General features: G+C 39.1%; 1 protein-coding gene across 2 annotated transcripts in view; it reads left to right on the top strand.

Moving 5' to 3' along the window:
• The window catches only part of lrrc17 (leucine rich repeat containing 17), a 24908-nt gene extending 6762 nt beyond the window's left edge, over positions 1–18146 (top strand). The window contains exons 2-5 of one of the 2 annotated variants that reach the window (XM_032504999.1): positions 1893–2266; positions 3281–3761; positions 14532–14687; positions 17211–18146. In XM_032504999.1, the coding sequence (XP_032360890.1) occupies positions 1994–2266; positions 3281–3761; positions 14532–14687; positions 17211–17653 (1353 nt within the window). In that variant the 5' untranslated portion in view covers positions 1893–1993 and the 3' untranslated portion in view covers positions 17654–18146. Of the gene's footprint in view, positions 1–1887; positions 2267–3280; positions 3762–14531; positions 14688–17210 lie in introns of both variants that reach the window. The other variant, XM_032504998.1, reaches the window with a different exon arrangement.
• The last annotated feature ends 598 nt before the right edge of the window (positions 18147–18744 follow it).

Below are 18744 nucleotides of genomic sequence, written 5' to 3'. Positions count from 1 at the left end.
TGTGTTTGTGTGTGTGTGTGTGGGTGTACGGTGCGTAGGCAGACCTGTAGACTTTGCTTTTTTGCCTCTAATTACACAAGGGACCCGTGATTTACTTTTTTTAACTATAAAATGCACACACACACACACACACACACGCAAACACACACATGCAAACACACACACACATTATTCACCTAGTCAGCAGGCAGGGAGTCCAAAATGAGTTGCTATGTGGCAAAAAAAATACAATCACCATCACTATTAAGCCAAACATATTAATATCTCCAGTCTTGGAGTTTTCACATTTCACAGTTTGGCAGGACAGATGGTAAGACAGCAAGGCTGCAAGGAAGAGAGAGAAAATACACAGGGCAGTAAGTCAAAGAGTAGTTTTTTTGCGGAAATGCGCTTATTTGCTTTCTGGTGGAGAGAAAAGATTTATAGCAATCTTATATCCGTCTGTTAAATATGAAGCTACTGCCAGCAGCTGATTGACGTAGCTTATCATGAAGATTGGAAACTGGGACAGTTGGCCTGGCTCTGTTGAACAAGAACACAATATATCTACCAGCCCCTCTACTTAATGATAATAATGATAATAATGTATACTTTATTTGTCCCGCAAGGGGAAATTACAATTTACACTCTGTTGTTATTACACACATTACACACAGGCGCGAGATGTTGTCACCAATGCCGAGTGTGGCGTTTTATTTCCCCGTTGTTGCGTCCCCCAGAGCAGCCCAGTGTCATGGCATTTTGAAAATTGTGACCTGTGAACAAAATAAACAACATTAACGTGACCTGTACACAAACCAAAAAAATCTAAATAACAATACTATTTCATGAACTGGCATAAGACCTGGTTGGAAAAAGGAACTGGACTGTTTAGCTGAAGGTAGAACACATTCATGGGATAATCCCTGAAAAAAACACTTTTTACTATAGCCACATTTTAAACTATAACAAGTTAACAAAACAAAACAAAAGTTTCCTCTCGCTCTCCACTAATTATTTCAACATGTGCAGTGTTACTATTTTAAATGGCAGCATGTCCTGTCATGCCACTCAGACAAAACCATTTGGTTGTATTTGTGAATAAAATTTTGCTTCTCTTCACTTATGTACTTTTAAAAATCTCTCCGTCAGAATATATAACTGTCTATTGTCTCTGTCCAGCTTTTGGTTTTCCAAAACCAATTACCCAATCTACTTTTTCTGTTTGACATTTACGTTTGCTTTTACCAGTGTGAGAACTTTGAAAATCTTTTTGTGCCACAATTATAATTACACACACTTCTAAAATTCTGAACATTGTGACATTTTGTTACATGTGCACTGTGGCTTTACCCCCTGTGCTACACTTGTCTGATCATATTTGTGCAACTTTGTCTCTGTATCAACACTTGCAAGCTAGCTAGTAGCTTGGTTGTGAGCAAACATTTTGTAAATAAGAAACTGTCTGAAAGAATTTACGTGACTTTGTGCCTGCACTTCTCTTTTGTTTGTATCTGTAATCTTGGAAGCAAGGGGCATTCAAAAGAAACATGTCAACTTTAACTTGAGCTACTTTTTGTCAAACTGCTACAGAGCTTCCAAACACATACCCAACATTTTCAACTTTCAACACCAGGACTTTGGGTGGTGACTGACTTGAACCCCATTGAAAAATAAACAAACATTTGCTTTGTGTCACACTGCTTTCAGTAAATCATTTTTAGAATGAATAGGACATGTACATTAGCATACATCAGCAGCAGTTTGAATTCATGGTCAATGGACTTTGTATAAGAACGAATGCACCTTTATGGACCCTTATACTGTCCTATCAATTTTCAAGGCATCAAAGAGATGCAAATAATGAACCTCTAGAACCTCTCTAAAACCTGTTTTTCTCTTCATACACACAGCTGTGACCGGCATCCCGTGTCCTGTCAAACCAATCCTCCAACAACAGTCTTCCAAAGTTGACCTGATTACCGAGACGCCTCCTTTCCTCTCACCTCCCATCATGCATCTCCTCACTCCCCTTCTTCTTTTGCTGCTCCTCCGGTCAGCTGAGCTCCGGAGAGGCCCTCGGTCGGGGGCTGTGGAGAGGGGCTCTAGGGGCCATGTACGGGGCAGAGGCAGGGCCGGAGTGATGAGACGTCAAACTCAGGAGTGTAAGGAATACATGGAGGCAGGAGAGAAGTACCTGGACTGCCAGGACAGGCAGCTGACCACCGTGATGCAGGACTGGCCTAAAGATATTCACCACCTGCTGTTGGCAAGAAATAAGATTCAGGTACACACAGACAATGTACACTTGCACTGTGCAAATATAAAAAGAGGGAAGATATGTAAATGGACAGGAGCAGGTGGTCTTAGACAGTGGTCACCAAAACCTTTCACCCCTAAACTAACACAAATTAGACAATTGACTTTGTCCCAGGGTCCTGCATCTGATAGGACTTTTAGATGTTATTGTACAGAAAGTAGCCTATATTGAGTTGGAAGGGAAAGAATAATGTGGGACTTTATTTTTTGCTGAATCTTTGTCCATGTTGTATTTTGTATAGAATCATGAAACATTACAAACGTATTAATAAAAACTGCAATTCAAGTACAAAAGCCAAATCCTAAATTGTGTACTTAAAGTTGGAATACTTCTCTACGTTTATATTAACAATGGGTGAAATGACTATGGGTAATGTGAAAGGTGTTGCTTGTAGTGACTTATACATAGATAAATGTTGCCTGACTCTTCCAACTCTAGCTTTTTAGTGAATTTGAGCTCAATGTTTGGTTTTTACACCTCAGTGATAGATGTTGATAGAGTACTTATCCGCCTCGAGTTGCTAGTCTCTGGACTCGCGACTCAACTTGGACTTGCGCGCTGATGACTTGGATTTGGACTCGGACGTAAGCATTCATGAAATAGTACTCGGAAGTTGGATGGAGTTTCTGTCTACTTTTATGTGTAATTGGCAGAGATGGAGTGCTAGGACTGAGACTCAAGTTGCTATTCTCTGGAATTGAGACTTAACTTGGACTTAAACTCAGGTAATGGTGACTCGGACTTGGACTTGTACACTGGGGACTTGAGACGTGACTCAGACTCGGTTGGTAACTCGAGTGAAACACTGGCATAAGTTAGCACCTTGCTTGTGAAGATATTTAGCAGCTATAAAGCTATCATATATTCTCAGACATAGAAAGTAAAAGCTCTGTAGGTATTTGCTTGAGACAGACATCATTTTAAGTAAGCTGAGTTATATATATTTATAAACCAACAGTTGTCATCCCCCCCCCCTCTTAGGTTTTGAGGGACAACATGTTTTCCCAGTTCACCCAGCTGAAGAGCCTGGACCTCCAGCAGAACGATATTTCCATGGTGGAGGACGGGGCATTCAGCGGCCTCTCCCAGCTCACCACACTGCTCCTCCAGCACAACGGACTGAAAACTGCCACCGAGGAGGTCCTGCTCCCCATGCCACGCCTCACCTACCTCCGTCTTTATGACAACCCCTGGAGCTGTCACTGCCCATTGGACAGCCTGGTCAGGACCCTTCAGGTGCCTAGCAACCGCAACCTGGGCAACTACGGCAAGTGTGCGGAGCCCCAGTCGCTGAGGGGCCAGAAGCTCAGGAAGCTGAATGTGGACTCATTGTGTGCGGACCACAAACCGGTGGGGGGCGGAGAAGGTGGGAAGCCTCCGCCAAACAAAGAAAAACCAGAGGCCCCGTCCATGTGCCACACCTACATGTTCCCAAAACCTCTGCTGGACTGCAGCAACAAAGGTGAGACTGTCAAGTTCTGTATTTCTGTAATCTTGAAGTCAGATGTCAAGTTTATAATCATTATCACACAAACATCATACAACATGTACTGTTTGATTGCAGCCAAACCCATGTGCAATCAACCAGTGTTGCCGTGTGGTTAGCTGAAGATTCTCTACTTACGTGTGATGAAAAATAATTTTCATGGCAAACATATCAATAACAACAATTAGACTGCTCTGGCAGAGGAGTAACTTGTATAAAAGGTACATTTGTTAGGTTTGCTTAGCACTCTCCGTCTAGTCGTGTCTGCTAGTGCAGTAAAATGGAGCACTGAAATTAGTTTAGGTTACAATGAGGCTGAGTGAGCAGAGATGTGCTTGTTTTATTAAGGCTGTGGGCTGGTTGTAGTCTGTTTTTTCAAACGAACAGCTGTTTCATAGACATCACAATTATTGAGTGATCAGAAAATCTTGTTAGGCTTCAAGTAATGGGTTTTGTGTCTAAACTACCAGCCAACCAAACCAATTAACGTCTGGTGAGAAGCTACTGGCAGCTGGTGTGGTTTAGAAGTGTGTGACGCTGGGCGCCCATGTGTGGAGGTTTGCTCCTCGGCGCAAAGAGCCTGGGCTTGGCTCCGATCTGTGGCCCTTTGCTGCATGTCATTCCTCACTCTCTCTCCGCTTTTGTGTCTTCAGCTGTCCTATCAATTAAAGGCCTAAAATGCCCCCCAAAAAAGAAAAGAAAAAAAAGAAAGAAGTGTGGGATGTTGCGACTGTTTGTTCAAAAGCGGACATGATAGGTAATTCATCCAATCACTTGCTAGGTATTTTTCCAAACACAGCATCTGCATTGTATTCTAATTAGAATCATGCATTTATCAACTTTCAGCAGATTTGTGTTCCAAGACATTTTAGAAGGCGGTAATTACCACCAGCAACTCAACAGATTTGTGTTTTCAGTTTTAATACTGAGTCAGCATGGCTAGAAAGTGGCAGAAAATATGGAAATAGGCAGGCATCAGAAGGGATAGGGAGGGCTTCTTGCAGCTCTTCCAGTTTTCACATCTGATTCTCTCTCTGCATAAAAATGTCACTATGAGGCTGCTATGATGGAGGTTATACATAATAATTTGTCTATGTTGCTTTTCAAAGACAGACTGGAGGCAAGGATCTTCTGAATTTGTGCAGACAGATCAGTTTTTATTTCTTTTATGTAGGCTCTTTTTTCTTGGTTGCCCTCTCATATTCTCCCTTTTATCTGTTTTTTCTCTGTCTTCTTCTACTTCCTCTGATGCCCTAATAGCATCCCTTGTCAACACATTGAAATGAAAGATTGTCTGTGTTTCAGACCAAGTGGGCCCCCAGATTTAAATGAGCAATTGAATGCATTTATAAATGGAGAGGTTAAGCCTTTCACAGAAAGAACTAGAAAAACCACACAATGCAGCGTCTGTGTTGTGTAAATGCACGAGGAAGCTTTTTTTTCTACAGTAAAATTATAAATCACTCCTTTAACTGAACCACTATAAGGTTCCTCTGTTTTTAATGCTTGATAATAACTATCTACATCCTGCCTCCTAAACCATGGCCCACCATGAAAGTGACATGTGATGAGTGAATGTTGCTTAATTCACTACAGCTGTTGTGCATGACATTCAATACGTGGTTTCCGTACTTTTAATTTACAAAGATGCACATATAGTTATAGTACTGTAGGCTGATTTTGTTGTTTTCACTGCCCTGTATTCCAGCACAATGGTTTTACTAGTTTCACCAACATTGGTTGTATTGGCTGTCAATCATTGTAAAATCCAATCCCATGTGGATTATTTCATCTGGCAAGGCAAGGCAGCTTTATTTGTATAGCACATTTCAGCAACAGGGCAAATAAAAGTTACATAAAACATCAAAGGGCATGTTTAAAACAACTAAAAATATAAAGGCAGATAAAATATAAGATTTTAGGCTGCTAGTATGTATAATCCATTGCTCTATACACGGAATCCACCCGCAATTCTTGCCATTCCCAGAACGGGCCGGTCCCACCGGTCTTACACTTAACATGTGCTGTACCGTAGATGGCACACTTTGTTGCTGAGGTATCGCTGTTACTTACACTCATAAAAGTTTTTATAACTTTAAAGCATTACACCTTTAAAGTATACACTCCTGCGGCACAACAACTGAAAGCTTAGCCTCTCATGATTCAATTAAGCCCACAAACAAAGCATAAGATGATTTATAGCAGTTACACAACTTTAACACAAGTTAAAGAAAATAAAGAAATAAAGAAAGATACTGCACAGCTAGTGTCTAAAGTCGAGTGTGCATTCACACCTTTTTCCTTGTGCCTTCATCCACAGCGTTGATATTTCCTCAAAAAACTTTTTTCATACCTCACCAACAATCCAAGGAAATGGAATATCCAAGCCATTTTCTCCAAAACAAGCTGTTTGCCTCAGAAGCGTGAAGTTTCTGGACAAATTTCAACGGTTTTCATTTCCGGACTTTGATTCGCGCCCCCCTTCTGGTCCGTGCAACGCTTATCAGTTCAAAACAGAAAAATGGTTTCAAATATCCAATTCTTCATTTTTTTCTGCCTTGACAAATATAAAAATTGGATCAGAAATTTAGAAAATTACAAAATTGCATATGAGCTCCAATTAGTCAATACTGTAATGATTTTCTCTCCCTCGTTCCGCCTACTTACCAGCGATTAGTTGGCTGTCATTGTAGGCGTGTCGGATGTGTTTAGGCGGGCATTCAAGAAGACTCGGGGCAGTCATGTCAACCCTGGATGATTACGAGAATGTATTTTGCAATCTTGTTGAGAATTTAGGTTATACTTGAGGGCAAGTGCAACACTTCTTACAGACAAACTTTGGACTGAACAGGGGGGGCAGACAACATGCACAGGCTCATGGACGTCAGTTTGGTTCGAAATGTGCATTTCCAGAAGGGCTGGGTACAATGACCCATTCATTTTTTTTTCTTTTGAGCAGATCATGTTTTGCAAGAAGCTGTCCTGTATCTTACTTATGTAAATGAATGAAAATGTATACAAAAATGTGATTATGTCCAACATGTTTTATGAAGAAGAAAGTCTTACGTTTTCAAACAGCATTAGACAGTCATTCTAAAACTCAGAACCTAATGTACCTAAACAATGATCAATGATTACCAACTTTAATTTTCATATTGCTCCTCATAACCACTGAAAACTGTCAAAAAATTGAACACTAAGTTCTATTATAATAGATGTTATCTAACAGTAAGCGTTTCTGCTTCACATTGTGACAGGCTTGATTATGCAAGAGTTGGAAGGGACACATCAACTTGCCTGAGTGCTGTGCTCGAGTGTGTGTGTGTGTGTGTGTGTGTGTGGGGGGGGGCATAGCTAGGCGGAACGAGGGAGAGAATATCATTGCTGTATTGAATATTTGGAGCCCAGGCGCAATTTTGTAATTTTCTAAATTTCTGATCCTCTGAATAAAACAGAAAATTGGAGATCCAATTTTTTAATCAATGTATTCTCTGAGGTCTACATATGAGCCAGTCTGTTCACGGGAGCCTAGGAATCCAATGTCAGACCCACGTGCGGGAGGTTGACATTCGCATGATTTACAATGAAATTTTAACCCTGTGATGACTGTAGCTGTGTCAAAGCATATTCGTAGAATGTTTTTTGAGTCTTTCGGCTTCTGGAATTTTTCTGTAGTAAGCTGAGACATGTGGCTATTGTCTTGTGTTGTCTGTATCTCACCATGTGTGTACAGCAGTGTATTTTTATTAATTTTACAGATGCATGACTTGGACAAAAATAAACTCTTTGTACCTTTGTGCATTTGTAACTCTGCGTCGGTAGGGCCTAGAATAACCAGTGTAACAAACCCTTCCAATAATATCAGGCACACCCCAGAGTATATGTATAATGAGTTGCATTATTTAACTTACATACTTATTGAATATGTCTCAAGGCTGTCGCTCTCAGAGTACATGGAGTTGCAAAACTGTGCCATTTAAATGTAACCTGTTTCCTCCAAGTTACTACTAAATCAAGTGCAACCAATGCACCTGTGATACAATCATAGATTGTAGGTCGTAATAGTCCTTGGAAGTGCCCACTTAAGTTTATGGTAAACAAACAAATGTTATGTTTACATTCAGTGCATCCTTCCGAAACGCATTGCATTTACGCTTTAAATTTACATTGATTACAAAACATGTTTACTACTGTGCTCATTTTCTTCTTAATTGCCTTTCTTGTCGAATTACTACAATAACTGTCAATTACAGGAATAGCATGGTACTATTGTTAGGAAGGTGTATCAGTTGTCCACATGCTCACACATGTAATGAGTGATCTTGTGCACGAGCACAACACAAACGAAAAGGGCTCATTTCTAAAAACATTGTTCCATAATGCTGCGGTCTCCTGAGGGTACCTTTCGTTTATTTATTATTATTGGGAATATGCATTATTAGATTTTGACAAAGGCTACAAGACATGGAATCAAATTTGCTGTAAATTTTGCCTTCTAGTCCAACCTTGCACAGCTTTCTATGTAATTGCAAGACTGGCAGCTTTAAAAGTGAATTAGCTGCAGTTAGACCTTAACCCACACGGAAAAATTGACAAATGTCATCCGAATGACCGTGGGCTACGAAAGCACTGAAAGGGCGATGTAAAAAACAAATGTTTTTCACACATCCCATCTGCCAAAACCAAAGTTCAAAACCTGTACATCTTAAACTTAGGAAATACTATTCATGGCCAAAACCTAAAGTTCAACTTTCACTTCTAAATTAGGTTGTTTTAAGAAAGTCGTGCCAAAGTTCTTAGTGCATGATACAAAGGAAATTGAAAGCCAAATGCAGCATAAATAAAAGGTTTTTACCTAAGTTACCAACAAATGTTTACTGTTTAACATACTGTATGGAGCTGTGTAACTAAAAATGTTACCCCATACTAGAGATAGTATCACCTAAGTGGAGATACTATTCATGGACAGCAAAATGTCCAAAAAAAGCTTTTCACCTTGCCTTTCAGGGCTTCCGTAGTGGTCAAACATACAAAGAAGTTAAACCTAAGTGAAAACAAACTGTGAAGAGGAGGAACGTGAGGGTGTGGGGATGGAACAAATATGGTTTTCTTTGACATGGGACTGGAAAGCAAGTGGGGGGCAATAATTAGAAAATCCATAGCAGAGTGGAAACATCTGTTTCCAAACGCTATATTTTCTCATCATCTCTCTCCCTCCCTTACTTACTTTCTGTGTCTTCATGCTTCCCTCTCTCTCTGAGGCTTTTTCTCTGAGGTGAACCACAGCAGATTTCAGGCTCCACATCATTCTCATGCTACACAGAGTGGTTAGAGTAAATATGGGAGTTTTGTGTTTCTTAAAGATGGGTTGTAGACTTGAGAGTTACAGTATGGTTATATCAAAATGTGTCAAAATATTCTGTTTAAACCTCTTGTGTACAGTGGCCACAACAATCTCCCTAAATAGTATGTATCCTGAATTAAAACTGTAGTTGTACTGAAGCCATTTTAAACACTATACCTCTAATATTTTGAAATGCAGTTTTGACTAAATATTTCCAGAGTTTTTAGAATGTACATAGCAATTTACTGTGAACCAATAAAATGTTTGGAGGTAAATTTGTAAGCTATACTTCTATTTCATGGCACATTTAATTTTTATTTATTTATTTTTAGGGGACCATGTACACTATTAAACGTAAATGTTACCATTTGATGTAACAGAGTTAGCTTAGCTCATAGAGTAAACTCAGCTCATAGACATCTGTCCGTTCTGGTTAGTACTGGTTAGCTAACAGGCTGTATGCCATTCCAGTGAGAAATGGCAGCTATAGGTGTGATCTTAACGCTAGAGTAGAGTCCAAAAAGTTAGCTAGCCGGAGAAAATTACCTTTAAGCTAATTAAATTAAAACACAACTAACTTTAGCATAAAGAAAGTAACACTAGCATAAAAAAGGTAACATTAGCATTCAAAAACTAATGTTAGCATAACACAACATATGGTAGCATAAAAAAATTACCATAAACAAAGTAAAATTAGCATTCAAAAAGTAATGATAGCATAAAAGAACAAGGTGCCGGTATATTACATTAGTACAAAACCAGCTTTTCATATTGGTCTCCCTTTGAGCTTGAAGTCATTCCTGTTTGGGTTTTTCTGTACATATCTCATGAGGTTGCTCAAACACCCATCTCCAGGGTGGTGTTGATTGTTTTGGCCTAATTCTATACTCTTCACGACTGTGTTCATGAGGTCAAGAGATCATTGGTTTCAGAAGTGACATAAATCCTCCATATAAACATCAGACCATTTGAGTAGGCAGCAGTGAAGTGACTCATGTATGGTTAGTTGGCGGCATCCCACTTACACAAACGCCCACACACATATTATGTCAGGCTCTCCCTCTCCAGGGAAGCAAGCGGGCAGTTAGTCAGCAGAAAACAACAATCTTCCATAATGTCAATTAGACAAAGAGGAAGAGAGCATGAATGAAAAAGAGGACTGTATCAAACATCACTCTTTAATAACAGCAGGATTAAGCTGCAGACACTCCCTGGTGCCAAGAAGCTTTCCTGCAGTAGTTTGAAGGTCCTAGCAACACTGGGAATTGTAAAGCTGTCATCAAACTCAACTGATGTTTGACTTCTTTGGTTCAGAGTTTTACCAAAGACATTTTTCACATTGAGTTGAAAGGGTTACTGATACATTATGAGAACAGACCATGGGATAAAAATTACCACTAAACTGTTATGATATTGTAGTAAGTTGGCAGTCACCTCCACTATTTAATGCTGAACGTTTGGATCGATGTACTTTGAATGCAAATTGTTTGATTATGTTTTGATTATTTTCTTTATTTTTTTATTCCCATGTAATTGTTGTCATTATGTCATGGGCAAAAAGAAGCATTTGGACTCAGTCCATGATTTGCAGAAAAAAGGGTAGTTCAGAGTTTTTACTTGTGTGTAACTCTATCAACAAAGATGTCAGAATCAGAATCAGAATCAGAATCAGCTTTATTTGCCAGGTATGTGGACACATACGAGGAATTTTTCTTTGGAGCATCGTTACTCACACTGTGCTTACACGCAAAACAACCAAAACAAAAATATACACACTAATATATACACACAATATATACATACTCTAAACAGAAAAATATAGAGGCATGAGTTAACAAAGAGAGCAATAAAAATTATTTAAATATGGAGCATAGTGCAAGGATACTGGGACAACTAGTATTATGTTATTGTATTACAATATGAACAGTATGAACATTATGGACAGTTCTGAAATAGAAAATGAGAATATAACTTCTTGTACAACCAACCAAGTCTGCTTACAGGTCTTGGGGAGTAATGCGTCATAGGTTAAAAACAGTCACGTAAAGCCTTCTATGTCTTCAGAGGGAGCTGCATGAAGTCTGATACATTTCCTCAAGTGATGTCACTTGAGTCAGCGTCGGTTGGTGCTGAAAACTACAAACGCTAGGTTTTGACATATAATACTGAAGAAAAGTAAAAGTAGCATTAATGTATACCCATTTGGTCTGACACGGAAACATATTCCATTTTATTCTGTTGTCACTGTGAGATAAAGCATTACAGCAATAAACTTAACGTGACTTAAACCCTCAAGATCATTGTAAGGGGGGACATGACTGTTAGCAATCTGGTTGTTGTAATAGGGATATATCCTATAAACAGAGTTGACAGCATGTTTAAAAAATGGTTCACTTCTGCATCTATATATTTTGTCGGAATGGTGATACAGAGTTACAGTAGTGTGTTACATGAAGCCCAAATATAACAGCATGCGAGATCCAGAGCCTAGAAGCACAGGTGGAAATATAGGGAGAGCTGACAGGTTACTGCATCATTCATGTTAAATGTTGTTGATTGAAAATATCCCATATTTATAGATATAATAATATACATATATAACAGTATATATATATTATTAACAGTATATATATATATATGATATATATATTATAGAGACTTGAGAACAGTATAATATATATAATATATATATATATATATAATATATATATAGTATATTAGATTATAATGTTAGCACAGTATCTATTGGTAATTACCCCATGTTATTATATATAAACTATATATATATATATATATATATATATATATATATATATACATTCTTTGCTATCGTTATGGCTCCATGCAGTTTAGCAGTTGAGGTGCTAGTGACTTCCCATGAAGGATGTTCAAAGTTAACATAATATATTACTAATGCTACCATGCAGCCAATTTAGTGCCTAAAACTATTAAACAAAACACAAGAAATTATTTCCCCTGTCGAGGTGTGTGTCTAAACCACAAACATTTCTTGCACCACACACAGTTGACCCCAGAGTAATCATGCCAGCACTGCATAAAATTTACTGCTTCCTTTTCTACTGTCTAAACAGTATAAAACATATTGCACCACCTGCTCCCATGTATACACCTGCTTTTTTCTTTACACTACGTGTACATATAATTCATCAGCGGTGCTAACCCACACTCTCTGTAGAAGGATATGTAGATGTATGTCCAGATTAATGTTCTGAACTATTTTTAAATTGTGAAAATGGTTTTGCTTTTTTCAGACTATGCAAATACTGCTGCAATGGGTTATCCATGTGTTATTCTAATGCACAGGCCTACATGGCAAATGACTGACTAAATTGCAGCAGAAAGTAATTCAAAGCTGGCACCTTGACATAAAGCAGGTGCTATAGTTAAATAAATTATGACATCACTCAGAAATGTAATAGCCAAAAGGTCCAAAGTACATTTATAGCAGAGGTGTCATCAGGCGAAACACAGAGTGTTTCTCAGGTAGTAGCAAATCAAAAAGCAATTCTTTTTTTGACAGTAAAGTCCGGAAGGGACAGATGTTCAAATGTACACCGACTTAATGACTTCAGCAGATTCTGTGAAAAACCCAGTTATGAATGAATGGCTTTCACTTTTCCTGAAATGTTCTCTCCTCCTTTTTGTGTGTTTATTCATTTGGGAGTGCACTCTAAGGAGGCACAGATGTTAAAGTAGGAAAGAGCCAAACACTTTACGTTAAAGATTTGCTCTTTGAAAAATCCCAAGATGCCATGAAGGTTCCTGATAAAATGTCGGACTTCCTGAACACAAATTTTGCTCCAGGAAGCAACAATAGAAAAATGCAATGGATAAGCAACGTAGCAAATCAAGATAAGGAATAGATAATCTTTCCATCTTTGGCTAAGTTTTAAGAAAATAGGTCCTGCTGATCACAGTTACCACTTAGCCTATTGTCACTACTGAATACATAGTATAGGAGATTTTTCTCATTCACTTTAAAAACACAGAAGACCACAGATGTATCTCTCCAGGACAGAGATTATCTGATTTTGACTCTAAAGTTAGGCGTGTAATTTGAGTCTGGTGTAAGAGTGCCAGCATTCTTTCAACTTTTTCCTAATCTTGGACAAAGTTGCAGACACATGTACACCTAACGCAGAATGGGATTCCCTTTAGACCTCCAGTTCTCACTGTGGAGGACTGATAACTTCTGGAAGAGTCTCCAAAGTCTGTTCTCTGTAAATGTGTCTGCCTGCTGCACACTTCTCGGCCATCGCTGCATCACATCATTGAACAATAATTACATTTCCTTACTTCACTGGCTACATCTGTGTGCATGCTGTATATGTATGTCCTGTGTGTGATTATATTTCCTTAGAGTCAGTGATGATTTATGGCAACATGCCTCCATGATAACTAACTGCAACATCTGCGGCCGTAAAGTGCATAAAGACTGCGGCATCTGTTCTATAAAAGCGTCCAAAGGATACTTCTGAGCAAACTATGCTGTCCGCGTAAATAAGTACATGCAGGAAACTAGTCCAAATGCATGTACGCAGGAAAGGCACAACCACACACTATATCATACACAATCTTTTTTTTTTTTTTAAGATGCAAAATATACAAAATAAAAACGATTTCACATAAAAATAAGCATAGCTTAATTATATCTCCATCAGTATTCAATGCCTAAACATACTTGTTTCCTGCCATCTGCAACCTCTTTGCAAGCTGCTTCAAAAACAATCACCCATGTTCATTTTGATGATACAGGTTGCTGGGGCAACCTACTCAGTTTTAAACAGAACTGCACCATGATTGGCACGGCAGATGTGACTTACAATAAAGACAACTTGCATATTTTTAAAGACTGACAGGTGAAACAAATCTAATGTCTGTGGGAAGAAACTATAAATCCATAAAAATTCCTTTTGTTTGAGAGGATCTGGTATCGAAATGGGAATATGTGGCTATCACTGTTTCATACATTTGAGTCTCTTCCTAGGTTGGAGAAGATTGGAAACGCTCATTCCTGGCAAAAAAAGTGAAATAATGTAATACATGCTGTCACACTAGCTTCCATCTTGGAAAGGTTAAATGTTGAATACAACCCACACAACATCTTGAAAATGTATAAAGATGCAGACTGATTAGATTTCCAGCTCTTCTGCTGATTCTGGAGTGCTGCACTTTGTATTCTGATTTCAATTATTGTGCACATCTGCCTCAATGCTGTATACCTATCAGCAGGGATACAGGAATGGATCTTTATTTGTTGTGCTAAAGTTTATGTAAATTCTTGCAGTGTATCATTCTCACCATTAAAAGTCTTTACAAAACCCCACTCTGTTGTTCCAGCCCCCTTTTCACAGTTAAAAAGAACTAATGTTTCTTTGCAGATTTGAATGACATCCCGTCTGACCTGCCAGCCGACATAGTGAAGATGGATCTGTCCTGGAACACCATCAAACATCTCAGGCCCAAACAGTTCCTGCTGTCCAAAGACCTCAAAATGCTCAACCTTAGCGGCAACAGCCTACATCGTATAGACACAGGTAACCACCCCCGCCTCCACACACACACACACACACACACACACACACACACACACACACACACACACCTGGCCATTTCAATGCATTATGCAATGGCCACGTACAGTAGATCCTTGTCTCTGATTGGCTGGCAGGTGTTCCTTAAAATCATATAACATTGTCAACAGACAGTTTCAAAAGTTAAACTACTCTTTTAACAGTTCTTTTGCATCTGCTACATTACCCGTTAACAATTACTGATGAAAGCAACCTACCCATGGGTAAAACTTGGCCCTTTTACCAACACAAACAACCAAATATGCGACTCTCATTACTAGATAGAGATCAAAGAAAGATTTAGGAAAATTCATCAGGGAAACACAAGCCAATTTAGTGTTCAAAAGATTAATTATACTGAAGCAGATTATCTGCTCTGAATAATGATTCTGCCTCAGCAGAATTAGCCATAGCAAAATTACCCTCTCCATGCTAATGATGTTTGGGCTCATGTCTTTCTGCCCAGGGAAATCCTTTTTCAAAACCTGGTTGTTTTCTTTGTTACCCTGTGACACATGTAAATCTACTGCAGCTTGGCCCAGTGTGTCCAAGACTTTTTGGATACTAAAAAGAATTTCTGTGCAATTCTGAGAACTTGTGATAGCCACTGACATATGGTCTTCATCATGGTTGCTCCTTCTAATCATGTTCTTATTTAGAGTAAATTTGAACTTGTTTAGAATCCTTTTCTGTTGCCTTTTCATTCACGTTTCTTTCTCACTCTGGTTACCCCTTCACATGAAAAGCAAACACACAAAAGGCCCTGGCACACTGGGGCTATTACTAAAAGATTATTTGTTTTGGTCTTGCGTTGTTGGTTTTGGCAGATGTTTGTTCCAGAACGCTGTGGTCTGCAAAGATAGACAAAACCCTAATTTTAACAGTTAGAGGAGAGTAGGCTACAGTACATTTGAAGGTCAATTTAGTACACTTTCCTATAACTAATAACTTGACAATGTGTGGCCCCAACCATCTGGAACTCCGAACTCTAAAAAAATTGTTTCCAAGATCAGCCCAGAGTTGGGCAAGCCTGGGGGGTAAATCCCTAATTTATCACCTCAGCTAAAGTTGGACAAGGGTTATGTTTTCATGCCATTCTGTCGGTTTCTTTGTTAGCTCAAAGAATGTGAATGCATTTGCACTAAAGCTGGAAAAAATGATGACAGAGTTTAAAGCATTAGCCTCAGCGATCCTGGGGGGAGTGCAGATTAAAATACTTGGAAATTAGTATGTTATATTACATGGAGCTCTTTGGTTGCTTTTTTCCATGACAAAAAGTTGACAGCAGTCTTAAAGGATGGTGAGATTTGAAACGAAGAACAGATGGAACAAAAAATCGTTGTGGAAGTGACACGTCACACCAACAAACTAAGGGAAGTGTGGTCATTAAGGAATTTGTTTTCATGGCCAGAGGGTTGCAAGAAGTTGCAAGAATATGAGCAGGCATCATCTCATGCCAAGAGTAGAATAATGTACCAAATAATCTGATGGAACCTGCAAAATGAATATAATTCACAAAGAATATTGTTTCAGTTTATTTGAATGCCTAGGAAAATACCATGGAAGTAGAGCACACTTGGCTTCCTGTGGCCATAGTAGCTCAAAAAGGCAAATGCAGAGCAGCCCTTTCGGGAGATTCATGAATCTCATGAGATGAGAGATTACAGGGGCCTCCTTCATCCCTCTTCCTTCCTCTTCTAAAGTTCCCTCTATCTATGCCATCTTTACGATTGAATAATGAGACTGCAGTGACAGTAACCTATGTTACAGCGATTTCAAAAGTATTACATTATAATCCCCAGCATCCGACTTTCTTTTTTATTTCATGTCTCCGTCTCAATGACGTCTTTATCCTCACTATATTTTTCTACCTTAATGTGTTCCACACTCTCCTACTTCTCTTCTTCCTCCTTCCATTTTCTTCCCCTCCTCTCTTCCGCACTGTTGAGATCAAAGCTAGGCCCAAGGCTTGTGGACAGCGTGAAACAGTCCTCACAGTCCCATTACACAGGCTATCAATGACTGGATGTCCAAAGTCAACATGACAGCTAGAAAGCAAACAGGTAGAAATAATTATCATGTCTTAATATTAAAACTATGACAATTCATGTCAAGTGGTCTTGGATTCACCTGTTAAATCCACTTGAATAAGTTGTATTTAATACAATATGCCAATGCAGTCGCCCCATAATCTTTAAGTTAATTAAGTGTGTCATTTTTAACATAGTTTAGAAGACAAAAGACATATAAAGAAACATAACCACGATCTGCTGCTGTCCAGACTCTGAAACGACAAAACACGTTTTCCAGGCGGACAGAAAAACACTATTTTAAGTGAATATTAATGTTGCTCTGTGTCTGCCGCATTTGTAAATACGCAGCTGTTTGCTAAAAACAAGTGTCCAGAGAGACAGGATAAACCTTTTATTATTCATGCAGCAGTATGAGATGCCATCTTATTATGATCCCCTTTTCTTCCTCACCCAGGTGCATTTGCAGGCCAGCTGTACCTCCGTGAGCTCGACCTGTCCAACAACAGCCTCCACTACTTCCAGTACGGCGTACTTGAGGACCTCTACTTCTTACGGAAGCTCTCGCTGGAGAACAACCCCTGGATCTGCGACTACAACATCCACTACCTGATCTACTGGCTCAAGCACCACCCTGGCGTCTTCTACACTGGCCTGACCTGCTCCGAGCCACAGGAGTTCAGGGGCTGGCGCGTCGAGGATTATGTCAAGACCTACAATGGGGAATGTCCCATTGATAAACAAACTGGAGGGATGGATACGGGACAGGGAGGACAAGGGGGGACGGACAATGAGGCACTGGAGGGGGTGGTGGATATGGGTGATGGGCAGGGTGAGCGTTTGCCTCGGCCCCTGAAAGAGAAGAAGCCCAACAGGTTTGAGATCATCAGGCTGAGTTAGAATGGAGGTGGCTCAGCAGACTGGTGTGGTTTGGTGTAGAGGTCAAAGGAATGTTGGAATAAAATGCAGGTCTGCAGGGAGGCTGAAGAATGGATTAATAAAGGTAGACTCAGTGATTTGATGTTCAAATACAAATGTGATATGTATAAAAGTACAATTTTGGGGGGAAAATTCCTTTTCTTTTTAGTAAACAACATTTTCCACCTTGTATGGGCAACTAATTTTTGGTACTTTTTCTGAAAGGATTAGTAATTTGAATTTCATATTGTTTGGAGCTATTTTGGAGCTTTTGATTTTTCTTTTTGCAACCCACATCTCTCTTTGAATTTCCCAATTAATGAACTGCAGGTGCTCTTATTTTTTCTGTTACAGCCATTTTGGTATTGAGTTCAGGACATACTTTTTTTTCTTCTAAAAAGTAGTTTTGGTCTTTTTGTATTAATAAATGTACAACTTTGTCTACCTGTTTTCTAGAAATAAATTGGTTTTATTTTCTCTGACATGGTGAAAGGCAAAAATGTGGGTGGGGACACTGAACTTGTTGACCCACACTGCCACCAATTAACCACCAAATATGATGAGAAAGTATATTTACACTTGTATTGCATCATACAGTAACTCACTGTTTTAAGGAGGTCTTGCACTTTCCAGATAAAAGGCCGGAAATCTAACCTTAACAGTGATATTTGACATTGGAATCAAGTAGCTTACTCATGTAACTGAAAGGGTTACATTTCATCATTCAAATGATTTAACATGCCATCAACAACAAAATTTGGGTGGCTGGGTTAGCTCAGTAGGGAGAGCAGGTGTACATACGGTGTATAGAGGTTCACTCGTTGATGCTGCGGGTTTGACTCTAACCAGCGGCCCTTTGCTGACAGATGTCATTCCGCCTCTCTCTCCCTTGTCATGTCTTTATCTGTCCTGTGAAAATAAATGCCTAAAATTGCACAAAAAAATAAAAATATATATAAAGAAATAAGAATTTGGAAGCCAAAGGCAGGAAACGCAATCTTCCCTGATCGTCAACTTGCACCACCCAGTGTGCTGGACACCAACACAAAACAGCCAACTTTTTTTTTTATACT

The sequence above is a fragment of the Etheostoma spectabile genome, chromosome 23 (genome assembly GCF_008692095.1).
Source record: "Etheostoma spectabile isolate EspeVRDwgs_2016 chromosome 23, UIUC_Espe_1.0, whole genome shotgun sequence".
Classification (NCBI taxonomy): Eukaryota; Metazoa; Chordata; class Actinopteri; order Perciformes; family Percidae; genus Etheostoma; species Etheostoma spectabile.
The sequence above is the reverse complement of the archived record's forward strand: the minus strand, read 5'-3'. Positions and strand labels throughout refer to the sequence as shown.